Raw genomic sequence first — 15,166 nt, forward strand, 5'->3', positions numbered from 1 at the left:
CACCAAAGAATATCATATTAACTATTGACTTTATTATATTCACTTGTCCGCCCATTTCACATGAAAATTCCTTGAGAGTTAAGACCCTTGGTTCTGTCTTGTTTGCCATTATATCCCTAGTTCCGAAAAACAGTGCGACGCACAGGAGGTACTCAGTAAGTATTCTGGAATAAAGACACCGGCTAGGAAGGTCCCAGAATTTGGTTTATACACACAAGGGAGAGAGGTACCTGGTTTATAGCAGAGAAGATCCAGGCCTCTGGGAGCTTATGACAAGAACCCTGACCTGGTGGGGTGCTGGTTATGGTTCTCCTGTCTCCCGTACCCCTGTCTGTAGCTGCCTCCTGCCTCCTGCCCTGGTTTTTCCACTCTGAGGTCTCCAAGGCCTCTGAAACCTCAATGTTCTTACCCCCGCTCGGACCAAAAGGACCAAAAAGAGATGCTCAGACTGAAGGGCGAATGGGGTAAATCTGGTAGGGGTAGACTTTAGACACAAGGTGTGGTGACGGTTCGAGGTCCCCTGTTAGTGACCAGGCCGTGTCTGGGCAGGACCTGGGTGCCCCCTGCAGCGGGGCGGGGCGGCTGCTGATGGGTGGGTCTGTGGGTGCGGCCCTGGGCTCCGCCCCCCTGGCTGGTAGGAAGTAGAAGCTGAGCTAGGCAATTGTGATTGTGGCGTGGTGGTGGCGGGGCACTTGACCTGCGACGCCGAGCCGGAGCGTCTCAGCTGTGATCTGGTGTGGGCCTGGACCCGCACACGGTCCTGATGTGCAGCCCATCCCAGGCGGAGGTGGAGCGGGGGGCGGAGATGCTGAGACAGTGGCAGCCGGCTCAGCATCAGCTCGTACAGGTGAGTCCAGACGTCAGCCCCAGGGCCGGGCGTCGGGGGCGGGGGTGGAGGGAAGCAGAAATCTGAGGTATCAGAAGTGTGAGGGTAAGGGTGGGAAGGGGAGGGATGGGAGATCACGGACATAAATGATGTGTCGTTTATGCAATTAATATTCACCCAGCGTTAGCACCTATGCTGGGCTCCGGGGGTAAAGAGGGCCTGGGCGACGCCCTGTCGTACTTGACAGAAAGCCCTGGATACCTGAATGTCCAGGAAAGAAGACAGAGTTAGAAAGTCAGTAGGAAGCAAGCAGGGAGGAAAAAAATTAGTAAGTAGCAGGCCTTTGCCAAGACCTTGGGGTGAGCTTACTGTAGGATACTATGCTGTTATATTAATAAGTAGCTGAATGACTGGACACGTACAAATTACTATGAGGGAGAAGAACGGGGGCCACGGGAACAAATAGCAGAGGTCTTTGAGTTGATTTAGGAGGTTGGGAAGACTGCTGAGGATTTGGTCTGGACCTGGGGAACTGGCTGGGTGAAGGGTTTGCAGGGCCTGAGACCAGAGACAGGAAGGGAATCAGCCTTGGGAGGAAGTGAGAGATGGACTGAGAACTAAGGCCCAGAGAGTGATGGGAGAGTGGCCCAAGGGGAGGGAGGCGGGGATTCCCAGCCTTATGGGAGGTCCTGCAGGGCCAGAGCCCATAGCAGGCCTTGAGGAATTTAAATGTGATCAGTTGTGATTAGATTTGCGTTTTGTAAAGAGTACCCTGATAGGTGGGCAGAATTCCAGGTGATTGCTGGAAAGCTGCTGTGATGATCCAAGTGAGAACCAAAGTGGCAGCCTCATTAGGAAGGTGAGGGTGAACATAGAGAAAACCAAATAGATCTTGGACATGTTTTGGAGGTGGACACGGCAAAAACTGGTCATTAACTTGCATCTAGGCGGTGAAGGAGCCATCCGGGACACCTTACCAGATTTCTGGCCTGCACGGCTGGGCAAGAATAGTAACCTTTTGCGAGAGAGCAAAGGATGAGAAGAAACAGGCTTCTTTTTTACTCTTGGGTGGGGGGAGGGGACGAGTGAGGATGAGCTCGAGTTTTAGAACCAGTCCATTGACGGATGAGCCTTTGGGCTATCCACGTGGACTGAGCAGTAGGCAGCTGGAAGATTCCGGAGATCTCTGCCCTGGAGCTACTGGTTTAGATTAAGTGGAATATAAACCTAAATGGATCATTAGCATGAGAAAGATTGCCTGGAAAGTAGGCAGTACGGGAAACCTGTAGAGGTGGTTGAGGAGGAAGGAGAAAAACCAAGAAAGTGTGACAAAATGTGTTCCCAAGGCCACAGGAGGAAGACGTTTGAAGCAGAGTCAGTAGTCAGTAGTCTCAGGAGCTCCAGAGAGGTCAAGCAAGAAGGGGTCTGACAAGTGTTTGGATTTAGTGACACGAAGGTCATTGATGACCTTCATGAAAGCTGTTTTCTGTAGAGAAATGGGGGCCAAATCGAATTTGGGGGAATAACTAGGCAAGGTAGTGGTGAAGGTGTATATTTTAAGCATTTCCAAAGAAGTCTGCCTGTGAAGGATCATGAAAATAAAAGAGGGCCGTCACTGAGAGGGAGGAAAAGGGGGGCTGAGCGCCCCAGAAATACCCATCTGATAGACATTATCTGGAGCCTGTTATGTGCTTACTTTATGCGAGCTGCGTATAGTGGTGAATGAGACAGGTTCTCCCCGGCCCTTCTAGGGTGAAAGCAAATTATTTTCTTCCATGGTCAGAACATTTTCAAACCTACCAGAATTCTAGTTTCTTAATATCATCTTAAATGTAATTTGTTTTCAGATTTCCCTAGTTGTGCCTAAAATGTGCTTTACAATACTATGTCCAAACCAGGATCCAGTTTAAAACCACACTCCACATCTGGTTGTTCAGTCTCTTGAGTTTCTTTGAAATTAGAGTAGTTTTCTTTTTTCCTGACTTTGCATTTTTCATGATCCTGACTTTGGTCTTGTGGACTATTCTTCTTCTGGATTTATCACCTTGCATTCTCCAGGTATAATTTAGCTTGATCCTCCCTCTGGCTCTTGGATCCACTTTTAAACTGAACTTAGACCTTAAGCTTCATTGGATTCCTGGTTGTTGTTAAGAAGGTCTTATGGGTATGGTAGGCTCCGTCTTCATCAGAGATGAATCTGGATCCCCACGTTTGGGTCACACTAGGCTTGGCCCTTGAATTAAGTTAGTGAAAAGCCTGATTGATCTCTTGATTCAAACTTAACTTTTAGCCTTGTGGTCAGAAAGTAATCTGTGTAACATTATCTTGGATAGATCCAAATGCGCAGTTCCCCACCAATCAGTCACCTATTGGTGTCAACCAAATGTTAATTTTTCCTTAATCGAAAGTTTTATTAAGGGTTGTAAAATAATGATTTTCCAATTCTACCACTCCTTTTACATTTATTAGTCTGTGTTCTTCTGTAAAGTAGGATTTTTCTTAAACCATTGGACTCTTCTGGTGATTTTGAAATAAGTTTCCTACCAGAAAGAGATTAAAAAAAACGCTTAATTTTTACTTCAATTCACAATGTTCAAAGCTTCTGTTAAAACGAGTAGTCATTATTCTTTTCGATTCTCAAATTGTGACAAGTTTGGCCAGTGGGACCTTTTTTAGACATTTAAAGTGTGGTAAAATCTACATAACAAAAATATCATTATAACCATGTTTAAGTGTATAATTAGTGGTATTAGTCATACCACATTTCTGTGCGATCATCCCCACTATTAATCTCCACAACTTTTTTCATCTTCCATAATTGAAACTCTTTTATTTTTATTTTTTAAATTCAAATTTAATTAACATATGATGTATTATTTGTTTCAGGGGCTGTAATTCATCAGTCTTCTATAATACCCAGTGCTCATTACAACACGTACTGTCCCCAGTGTCCATCACCCGGTTCCCCCATCCCTCCATGTAGCAACCCTCAGTTTGTTTCCTTTAAGAGTCTCCCTGGGTGGCTCAGTGGGTTGAGGCCTCTGCCTTCAGCTTGGGTCTTGGGTCCAGGGTTCCAAGGTCCCAGGGTCCAGGTCCAGGGTCCTGGGATCGAGCCCTACAGTTGGGCTCTCTGCTCGGTGGGGGGCCTGCTTCCCCCTCTCTCTCTGCCTACTTGTGATCTCTCTCTGTCAAATAGATTAATAAAATCATTAAAAAAAAAAAAAAGGAGTCTCCTGCAGTTTTTCCCTCCCTTCTACTATGTTCCTCTGCCTTCCAAACTGAAACTCTTTAACCAATAAAAAGTAACTTCTCAGTTCCACCCTGCCCATCTCCCTGGCAGGAAATCACCATTCTACTTTGTCTCTTTGAATTTGACTTTCTTAAATATCTCATATGAATGGAAACATACATTTTTTTGGCCTTTTGTGACCAACTTATTTGACTTAGCTTAATGTCTTCCAGGCTCACTCATGTTGAAGTATGTATCAGAATTTCCTCTCTCTCTCTCTCTTTTTTTTTTTTTTTAAGGCTGAATAATATTCCATTGTAGGTATATGCCCCAGTTTGTTCATCCATTCATCTGCTGATAGATACTTTGGGTTGCTTCTACATTTTGGCTCCGATGAATTCTGCTGCCATGTATATGGGCATACAAATACCTGTTTCAGTCCCTGCTTTCAATTCTTGTAGGGAGATACCAGAAGTGGAATTGTTACATCATAAAGTAATTTTATTTTTAATTTGTTGAAGGGCTGTCATACTCTTTTCCATAGTGGCTGCACCATTTTTCATTGCTGCCATCAGTGCACGAGGGTTCTAATTTTTCCATGTCTTGCCATCACTTTGGGTTGTTTTTTTGTTTTTGGTAACAATCATTTTAAACGGGTGTGAAGTGGTATCACATTGTGGCTTTGGTTTGCATTTCCCTAATAGTTAGTTATGTTGAGCATCTTTCATTTGCTTATTGGACATTTCTATATCCTTGGAGAAAAGTCTAGTTAAGTCCCTTGCCCATTATTGAATTGGGTTGTTTGTTTTGGGTTAAGTTCTAGGAGCTCCCTATATCTTCCAGATATTAGTCTCCGTTAGATATGTGATTTGCAAACGTATTCTCCCCTTCTGCGGGTTGCCCTTATAACTCTGCTGGTGGTGTCTTTTGACGCACAAAAGATTTTAATTTGATGAAATTCAGCTTCTCTTTTCTTCTTCTGTTGCCATGCCTTTAGTGTCATATCCGAGAAATCATTGCCAAATCCAACGTCATGAAGCTTTCCCCCTATGTTTCCTTCTAAGAGTTATAGTTTAGCTCTTGTGTGGAGGTCTTTGATCCATTTTGAATCAATTTTCATATGTGGTATTAAGTAAAGGCCTTTCATTCTTTGGCATGTGGATATCCCGCTTTGCCAGCACCATTTATTGAAAAGGCTGTCCTTTCCCCCGTTGAACGATCTTGGCACCCTTGTTGAAAATCATTTGACCATATGTATGGGGGTTTATTTCTGGGCTCTATTCCTTTTGTTGATGAATAGGTCTATCCTCAATGCCAATATTACATTGTTTTGATGACTTAGCTTTGTAGTAAGTTTTGAAATCAGGAAGTATGAATTTTCCAATTTTGTTCTTTTTCAAGATTGTTTTTGGCTATTTGGGGTCCCTTGCAATTCCATATGAATGTTAGGGGGTAGATGATTCTTGCAAAAAAGGTATTTTGTAAGAGGTCGTATGGAATCTGTAGGTGGTTTTGCGTAGCATTGACATCATAACTATTAAAGTCTTCCAGTCCATGAACACTAAGATGTCTCTCCGTTTATTTTGTCTTTAATTTCTTTCAGTAATATTTTGTAGTTTTCAGTGATTAACTTAACCTCCTTGGTTATTTCTAAATATTTAATTCTTTTTTTTTTGATGCTATTATCCATTAAATTTATTTTGTAATTCCCTTTACAGATAGTTTATCATCAGTGTATAGAAACAACTGATTTTTGTGTATTGAATTTGAATCTTTTTTTATTTTTTAATTGATTTTTTTTAAAAGATTTTATTTATTTATTTGTCAGAGAGAGAGAGAGGGAGAGAGAGCAAGCACAGGCACACAGAATGGCAGGCAGAGGCAGAGGGAGAAGCAGGCTCCCTGATGAGCAAGGAGCCCGATGTGGGACTCGATCCCAGGACGCTGGGATCATGACCTGAGCCGAAGGCAGCCGCTTAACCAACTGAGCCACCCAGGCGTCCCATTTTTTAATTGATTTTTATTTTTATTTTTTTTAAGATTTTATTTACTTACTTATTTGTCAGAGAGAGAGCAAGACAGAGAGAGAGAGCACAGCAGGCAGAGTGCAGCAAGGCAGAAGCGGAGAGAGAAGCAGGCTCCCCGCCGAGCAAAGAGCCCGATGCAGGACTCGATCCCAGGACCCTGGAATCATGGCCTGAGCCGAAGGCAGTTGTTTAACCGACTGAGCCACCCAGACATCCCCCAATTTTTTTTTTTTTTTTTTAAAGTTTACTTAGTTAACTTACAGTACAATATTGGTTTCAGGAGAAGAATTCAGGGACACCTGGGTGTCTCAGTCGGTTAAACATCTGCCTTCAGCTCAGGTCATGATGCCAAGGTCCTGGAATCGGGTCCATGGTCATGCTCCTTGCTCAGTGGGGAGCCTACTTCTCCCTCTGCCTGCTCCTCCCCTTGCTTGTGTGCTCTTGCTCTCCCTATGACACATAAATAAAATCTTAAAAAAAAAAAGTAGAATTCAGTGATTCACTGGTATAACACCCAGGGCTCATCGCAAGTGCCCTCCTTAAGACCACCCATCTAGCCCATCCCCACCACCTCCCTGCCCTCAAACCTCAGTTTGTTCTGTATCATTAAGAATCTTTTATGGTCTGTTTCCCTCTCTCCTTTTTTCCCTGCTTCCCATTTGTTCACTGTTTTCTTTTTTTGTTGTTGTTCTTTAAAGATTGATTTTTGAGAGAGAGAGAGAGAGAGAGAGAGAGAGAGAACGAGCACTGGCAGGGGAGGAGTAGAGGGAGAGGGAGAAGTAGCCTCCCGACTGAGAAGGGAGCCTGATGTGGGGCTCCATCCCAGGACCCTGAGATCATGACCTGAACCAAAGCAGACACTTAACCAACTGAGCCACCCAGATGCCCTATTTTCTTTCTTAAATTCCATACATGAATGAGATCATATGGTAATTTGTCTTTCTTTGACTAATTTCATTTAGCGTAATACACTCTAGGTCCATCCACATCATTGCAAATGGCAGGATTTTTTTCTTTTCTTTTCCTTTTTCTTTCTTTAAGAGAGGAAGAGGGAGGTGGGGAAAAAGGCAGAGGGAGAGGGAGAGAGAGAATCTTAAGCAAGTTCCACACCCAGTGCAGAGACCCATATGGAGCCTGATCTCATGACCCTGAAGTCATGACCTGAGCTGAAGTTAAGAGTCAATCACTTAACTGACTGAGCCACACAGGTACCCCCAAGATTTCATTCTTTTTGATGGCTGAGTAATATTTCACTGTGTGATTGAGATAGATATATATCCCCCAATTTTGGCTGTTGTTGATAATGCTGGTATAAACATGGGGGTGCATGTACCCCTTTGAATCTGTATTTTGTGTACTTTGGGTGAATACCTAGTAGTGCAATTGCTGGGTCATAGGGTAGCTCTGTTTTTAACTTTTTGAGGAACCTCCATACTGTTCTCCAGAGTGGCTGTACCAGTTTGCATTCCCACAACAGTGCAAGAGGGTTTCCCTTTCTCTGCATCCTCGCCAACACCTGTTGTTTCTTCTGTTGTTAATTTTAGACATTCTGACAGGTGTGAGATGGTATCTCATCATGGTTTTGGTTTGTATTTCCCTGATGCTGAGTGATGGTGAGCATCTTTTAATGAGTCTGTTAGCCATCAGGATGTCTTCTTTGGAAAAGTATCTACTCATGCCTTGAATTTGAATCTTACTACTTATGGGGTGCCTGGGTGGTTCAGTTGGTTAAGTGTCTGACTCTTGGTTTCAGCTCGGTCATGATCCTCAGGGTCATGGGATGGAATCCTGAGTTGGGCTCCACACTCGGTGCAGTCTGCTTGAGATTATTTCCCTCTTCCTCTACCCCTCTCTGACACTCACATGTGTGTACTCACGCTCTCAAATAAACAAATAAATAACCTTTTATAAAATGACTCTTACTACTGCTGAATTTGTTAGTTCTAACAGGTGTATGTATAATCCTTAGGTTTTCCACATATATGATCATATCATCTGGGAACAGACAGTTTACTTCTTTTCCAATACAGATGCCTTTTGTTTTTATCTGATTGCTCTGGTTAGAACTTCCAATACAATGTGGAATAAAAATGGTCAAAGTGGGCATCCTTGTCTTATTGATCTTAAAGAGCCTTCAGTCTTTCATCATGAATATGCTATAAGCTAAGAGTTTTTCATAAATGCCTTTTATCAAATTGGAAGTTTCTTTCTATTCTTCGCTTTTTGAGAGTTTTCCTTAATCATGAAAGGGTATTGGATTGTTTCAAATGCTTTTTCTGCTTTCTCCCCCCTTTATTTTTTTTTTTTTTAAAGATTTTATTTATTTATTTGTCAGAGAGAGAGAGGGAGAGAGAGCAAGCACAGGCAGACAGAATGGCAGGCAGAGGCAGAGGGAGAAGCAGGCTCCCTGATGAGCAAGGAGCCGGATGTGGGACTCGATCCCAGGACGCTGGGATCATGACCTGAGCCGAAGGCAGCTGCTTAACCAACTGAGCCACCCAGGCGTCCCTCCCCCCTTTATTTTACTTTAATTTTCAGATGCTGAATCAGCCTTGTCTTCCTGGAATAAATTCCACTTGGTTATGTTGTATAATCTGATTAATACACTGGTGGATTTGGTTTGCTGAATTTTTTTTAAAGATTTTATTTATTTATTTGAGAGGGAGAGTGAGAGAGCATGAGAGGGGAGAAGATCAGAGGGAGAAGCAGACTCCCCATGGAGCTGGGAGCCCAATGCGGGACGCGATCCCGGGACTCCAGGATCGTGACCTGCACCAAAGGCAGTCACCCAACCAACTGAGCCACCCAGGCACCCCACTGAATTTTTTTTAAAATATTTATTTATTTATTTGACAGACAGAGATCACAAGGAGGCAGAGAGGCAGGCAGAGAGAGAGGAGGAAGCAGGCTCCCCGCCGAGCAGAGAGCCCAGTGCGGGGCTTGATCCCAGGACCCCGGGATCATGACCTGAGCCGAAGGCAGAGGCTTTAACCCACTGAGCCACCCAGGTGCCCCTGAATTTTTTTTTTTTTTTTAAAGATTTATTTATTTATTTATTTGACAGAGAGAGAGATCACAAGCAGGCAGAGAGGCAGGCAGAGAGAGAGGAGGAAGCAGGCTCCCCGCTGAGCAGAGAGCCTGATGCGGGGCTCAATCCCAGGACCCTGAGATCATGACCTGAGCCGAAGGCAGCGGCTTAACCCACTGAGCCACCCAGGCGCCCCTGAATTTTTTTTTTTTAAGGATTTTTTTGGTATCTGTATTCACGAAAGATGTTGGTCTGTTGTTTAGTTTACTTGTGATGTCTTTGTGTGGCTTTGGTATCAAGGCAGTGCCAGAATGAGGTAGCAAGTATTCCCTCTTCTTCAGTTTTTTGAAAGAATTTGAGAAGCATTGATATCCATCCTTCCTTAAATATTTAGAATTCACCATAAGCCATCAAGTTCAGGGTTTTTCTTTGTCCTAGAGGGTTTTGATTACTGATTCAGTCTCTTTACTAGTTATGGGTCTGTATGGATTTTCTACTTCTTCATGATTCAGTGTTGGTAGATTTTGGTCTTTTTAGGTATTTAGGTTATCCAAACTGTTGGAATGAAATTGTTCCTAGTACTCTCATAATCTTTTTTGTTTCTGTGAAATGGGTAGTAATGTCCTCACTTTCACATTTTTCTTGGCCAGTCTAGCTAAAGGTTTGGCAATTTGTTAATCTCTCCAAAGAACCAGTTCTTGGTTTCATTGATATTTTTTCTAATATTTCATCTCTTCTGCTAGCTTTGGGGTTAGTTTGTTCTTCTTTATTTTTAAGTTCCTTAAGGTGTAAAGCTAGATTGTTGATTTGAGCTTTTTTTTTATTATTATTATAAGCATTTACAGCTACAAATTCCCTCTTGGGAGGGAAAATGTATAGAATATTTCCTATTTAAATTCATCATTATTTTTACGTAATTTATTCTGATTTTAAATTAATTAACTAATTAATTATGAAAGATTTTATCTATTTATTTGACAGAGAGAGAAACAGTGAGAGAGGGAACACAAGTGGGGTTAGAGGGTGAGGGAGAAGCAGGCTTCCTGATGAACAGGGAGCACGTGGGGCTCAATCCCAGGACCCTGGGATCATGACCTGAGCCGAAGGCAAAAACTTAGCAACTGAGCCCCCGAGGTGCCTCTACTCTGATTTTTAAAATAGCATTTTTCACTTGTTGAAAATCCTGATCTCTTACAATATTATTTTGAAACTATTTTAATGAAAAATAACAAACAAAAGTGAATATAAGTGTACAGCCTAATGGATGATTACACAGTGAAGATCTATGAAACATTGCCACCACTGCAGAAGCCCCCTCCATGCCCCTTATCATTGTCTCCCCTGCTCCCCTCTAATAGAACTTGTACCTTATTATCTGGACATAACTTCTTTGAATTCCGCTATTTCTGTTCTGTGATGTTTCTGTAATTGGTGTAAAAGCCGGAATTGCTTTCTTAAGTTTGCTTTCTTTTTGTGTGTGTGCGTGAATGTTGCTCATTTTTCCTTGATCTGTGGCAACATTTTTTCCGGTCAATTTCTTTAAGATTTTATTTATTTATTTGAGAGAGAGAAAGAAAGCGAGAGAAGCAAGTGCCTGAGCCTGAGCTGGGGTGGGGGTGTGTGTGCAGAGGGAGAAGGAGAAGCAGTGGGGGAGGGACAGAGGGAGAAGATGCTGGGATCCATCCAAGGACCCCCTGGGATCATGACCTGACCTGAAGGCAGATGCTTAACCAACTGAGCCACCCAGGAGCCCTGATTTATTTTGTTCGTTTGTTTTGGTTTTTTTGAGATTGCAATATTCAATTTCTCTTGGTGTTTTAGTATCTTCTGTGGATACTGTATTTTTTACTTAGGTTTTGGTTTTCATATTTGAATGGATTGGTCTTTTCTGGACTGTCGCAGTGGAGGAATAGATGGGAAACTATTCATTAAGATAGTTTCAAAATAATATTGTGAGAAATCAGGATTTTCAGCAAGAGCTCTCTCTAATGCTACAGTGATGGACAGCTTTAAAAAGTTTTCTTGGTTCTCGTCCTGTTTCAAGAGGTTTTACTGCCCATCTCTTCTTTATTTCCCTTTACACCAGTCAGTCTTCCAGGAATACCGCCTCTTGACTTCCAAGCTAATCTCCTACCCTTGTTAAAAATCGTCCTCTTTTCCTCACCTCCTCTAGTGTTTGATCTCAGACTTGTCCACTGCAGTTCCAACTCAGCTCAGACCCTCTTCTGTAAGTAAATATTTGCAGATGCTTTCTAAGTTTGACTAGAGCCATGACCCATCTGAACAGTTCTTCCCACTCTTGTGTCTTTCTGCACTCAGGCCAATTTTGTATGTTCTTTCACCCTTACACTTAAAGATATCTTTGAAGGTCTTCTCAGAGTTTTACTGAAGCTATAGGCTATGGAATATTTTATTTGCTCTCTTGGTTCTTTTTTTGACATGAACATGACAAGGAGGAAAAATGGCATGTGTCCCATCCAGGCTTCCACTGTGCTCCTATCACCTAGACTTGCTTCTTAGAAAGTCCACCCAGGAGAATGGCCTGGTGCTGGGATAATTCAGGCAAAAGATTTTGGAGGCTGGATAAAGGAGATGGGAAAGAGGGATGGAGTTGGGAAGGAGGGACATGTGGAATTGGAATTTGAACTAGGGGTGAATTTCACTTCTCTCTCTTCAAGGATACTGAGAAGTCAATGTCCATCTTGGACATGTCTCCATCTCCTAGACGCAGTGGAGTGCATACCTCTTGGAATGATGGCACATCAGGCATTCACTACTTCCTTCCGTGCACAGAACTGGAGAGGATCCCTTTGGCCTTAGCTGAGGCTCCCAGGCAGAATGCAAGTGAAATGGGGCCACAGTTCAGTATGCTGCTGCCTGAGCATGGTGTGAGCTACTGCTCCCAAGTGACTCGCACACCTTCCCAGATGATTTACTGTGAGGGAATGTCTCCCTCCCAGCCAGGCATGGTGATTTTCAAGGGTCCCCAGATGATGCCCTTAGGAGAGCCCAGTACTCCAGGGGTGGCCATGACCTTTGGTAGGAATCTAAGGATGCCCCGCAGTGGGCCGCCAGTCTCAGCTCCCAGTGGAATCTCAGTGACATCCCACATCAATGTTCCATCAATGCCTTATTCTGGCCCCCCCACAGTACCTTCTAACAGAGACTCTTTAACACCTAAAATGTTACTGGTCCCAACCATGCCTTCTACTGAGGCCCAGGCAATGCTTCCTTCTTTGACTCAGATGTTGCCCCCTAAAGAACCCCATGACTTTAGGAGGAGCCCAGCTGGGTCCCCATCATTTCTGGCTTTAGAATCCCAGGACTCTCTCAGCCAGCCAGGCTCCCAGGAAGACCCCTTACCCAAGCAGCCCATGCATGCCCCACTGAAAGCAGAGTGGAACTCCAGGTCCCAGGAAAGGGCTTTCAGGAGGAGATCCCCGGTTTCAAGGCCTTACTGCTGCCAATATGAAAGCTGTGGAAAAGCTTATACTAAGCGCTCCCACCTTGTGAGTCACCAACGCAAACACACAGGTGAATGAGGTGTCAGATAGGTGGGGTAGGGTTGGGTGGGGTAGAGGAATCTCTGGGCTTTAGATTTGTGCTAGACCACTGGTTTGTAATGGCTTGGGATTAGCTTGTTATCTTTCAAGCTTGGGGTCAAACTATATTGGCCCCACCAGTGTGCTTTCCCGCTATCTAGTGTGACCATGTCAGAATCATGGGACTGCTGGTTTTGTTGCCTCCTTGCTCCTTTCCCTTGGTTTTCTTGTGGTTTCTCAACCTTGACTGCTCTTCCTCAATAGAGTCAGACCCCTTTCTAAGCACCGGCTGGCATGTTCTTCTACTTAATTTCTTCTGTCCCTTGTCACCTCCCTACAGGTGAGAGGCCCTATAAATGCATGTGGGAAAGCTGTATGTGGTCTTTCTTCCGTTCTGATGAGCTTGGACGACATATGCGGATACACACCAGATACCGACCACATAGATGTGATCAATGCAGCCGACAATTCATGAGATCTGACCATCTCAGGCAACACCAAAGGATTCATCAACGGGTGCCAGGATCCCCAGATCCCCAGGCCAGCAATGGACAGATGGCTGGTCCTCCTGCTGCTGGTCTTTAGACCAATCTCCTCTCCTCATCTTGGTTTCTCTACCCAGATCTCTCCTGCCTCTGACCAGCTAGTCTTCAGTAGGTATAGGCTTAGATGAAGACAGAGAAAGATTATGAGGTGGTGTTAAAGCCTATATGAGCTCTGGACCCAGTCAGAGACTCCTCGGAACTGTCTTGCGTGCCCTCGCCTCTCTGGGGCCACCTACTTTTGCCAAGGTTCGCCCCATGGGAAAATGAAGGAAAGTAGAGATTGGGAGCTTTATCCAAAAGCTCGCTCTTTATCTTGTGTCACTGCCCAGCTTGAAACTCTTCAGCGACTTTCCTTCACCTGCTACATAAAATCCAACTTCCTTATCTTGGTCTTCTATAGTTTCCAGAACCAGACTATGTTTAAATCCTGAATTTACCACTTACTAGCCATGTGACCTGGGAAAAGGTGTTTGGTTACTATACCATGTTTCCTCATCTGGCACACAAGAAAAACAGTGTTGGACTGTTTTGGACTCGTCATAGGTACTGAATGAGATTCTCTCTGGCACTCACCAGCCACATGTCCAGAGATTGTCTTTCCTATAGCTTCAAGACTTGGATGGAATGCCGCACTGCAGGGCATGGGATCTGGTATCTCAGGTTGCTATTAGCAGCCCAGAAGTGTGGGGGAGTAAATGCTCCTGAGATAACAATTAATGGGAGATGGGAGAGATGGGAGAGACTCAGGCGGATCAAGTACCTTCTTCCCTCCCTTTCCTTGGTAGCTGCAAGGCACTGTTTCTCCAATGGGGAGATTGCCCAAGTAGCCATTGGGCACACCTGCTGTGTTTCTTCAAGGCCTGTCATGAAGCAGGACCCAACTGCTATCACTTTGCATTACTATCAGTTCTTCCCTGCCTTGCTTCCCTTTTCTCACTCAGTGTCCTGGGTTTGCACCTCTCAAATAAAACATTAGTACTTAAGTTCTTGTTTCAGGCTCTGTTTTCTAGGTGACTTGGGGTGGAGGACAGTAGACTGGGGCAGAGAAGGACAAAGCCTACTGTAACTTCCTCTTCTCCCCTAACCGGTACCTGGGCTACCAAATACCGGGTATTAAAGGCTCTGTCCTGCCCTTTTCCCTCCTGTTGGGTTGAGAGCATAATAGCTATCCTGAGTACTCAGGTGGTTTTGAGTCTCATTTCTGGACTTCTCGGCCAGCCATTCCACTGGCTGGCAAACTAATAGGAACTTGCCTAAACTCAGGTGGCAGAGCTGGAATTCCAACCAGAATTGGGATTGTTGCCAAACACTGCCAGGTGATAGCTGCAGAGATATGAATCAGGTCCTGTGGCCAAGGGATCATCTTGGTCTAGGGGCTGAGAAGTCCACCTAGGTGTGGTGGCCATGGAGAGGAGGAACACCTAAAGGGAAGGTCACCCTTGAGCTCAGTGAGTATATGTAATATCTAATAATCCCTTAAGTGTTGAAATAAACTGAGCAGGTGAATGAAGAGAAAAGAATTCCAGACAGATTGCTGGACCAACACAACTGCTCAGAGGAGAGTCAAACCAGCAAGCTTCTATTCATTCGACAAACATTCTTTGAGTCCACTACAGGAGCATCACAGCTGTGGGGACTCATGGTGGAGAGCACAGGGACAATGGAAGGGTGTGTCAGGGAAGAAAGACTTCTCAAAAGGAGGTGCCTGAGCCAGCCTTGAAGGACTCATGGGCCTTAGCCAGACCTCAATTTCCTGGATATCTCCCCTTGGTCATGTCCTGTGTTGGACACTAAGGACTCAGAGCATGACAGTACCTTGCTGTGGGCCATTAAGACCACAGTTAAACATTCTGAAAGCACTCAGTGTTGCCAAGAAGAGCCGCCAAATCTCTGGGGGGCTCAGATTTATTCTGGGCATTGTGGAAGTCCGACAGGTAGAGTGACACCTGTGACCCCCATCCCCACCCTT

The 15,166-nt window shown here is 44.3% G+C and overlaps 1 protein-coding gene across 1 annotated transcript; it reads left to right on the forward strand.

Moving 5' to 3' along the window:
* Positions 1-763: 763 nt before the first annotated feature.
* On the forward strand, positions 764-13,585 carry LOC111142792 (Kruppel like factor 17). Its single transcript, XM_022496101.1, has 3 exons — positions 764-847; positions 11,789-12,644; positions 12,993-13,585. Exons 1-3 carry the CDS (start codon positions 764-766, stop codon positions 13,235-13,237), a joined length of 1,185 nt encoding a protein of 394 aa, XP_022351809.1. The 3' UTR covers positions 13,238-13,585.
* The last annotated feature ends 1,581 nt before the right edge of the window (positions 13,586-15,166 follow it).

This window comes from Enhydra lutris, unplaced genomic scaffold (assembly GCF_002288905.1).
Source record: "Enhydra lutris kenyoni isolate GAN:26980312 unplaced genomic scaffold, ASM228890v2 scaffoldscaffold9, whole genome shotgun sequence".
In the NCBI taxonomy this organism is placed as follows: Eukaryota; Metazoa; Chordata; class Mammalia; order Carnivora; family Mustelidae; genus Enhydra; species Enhydra lutris.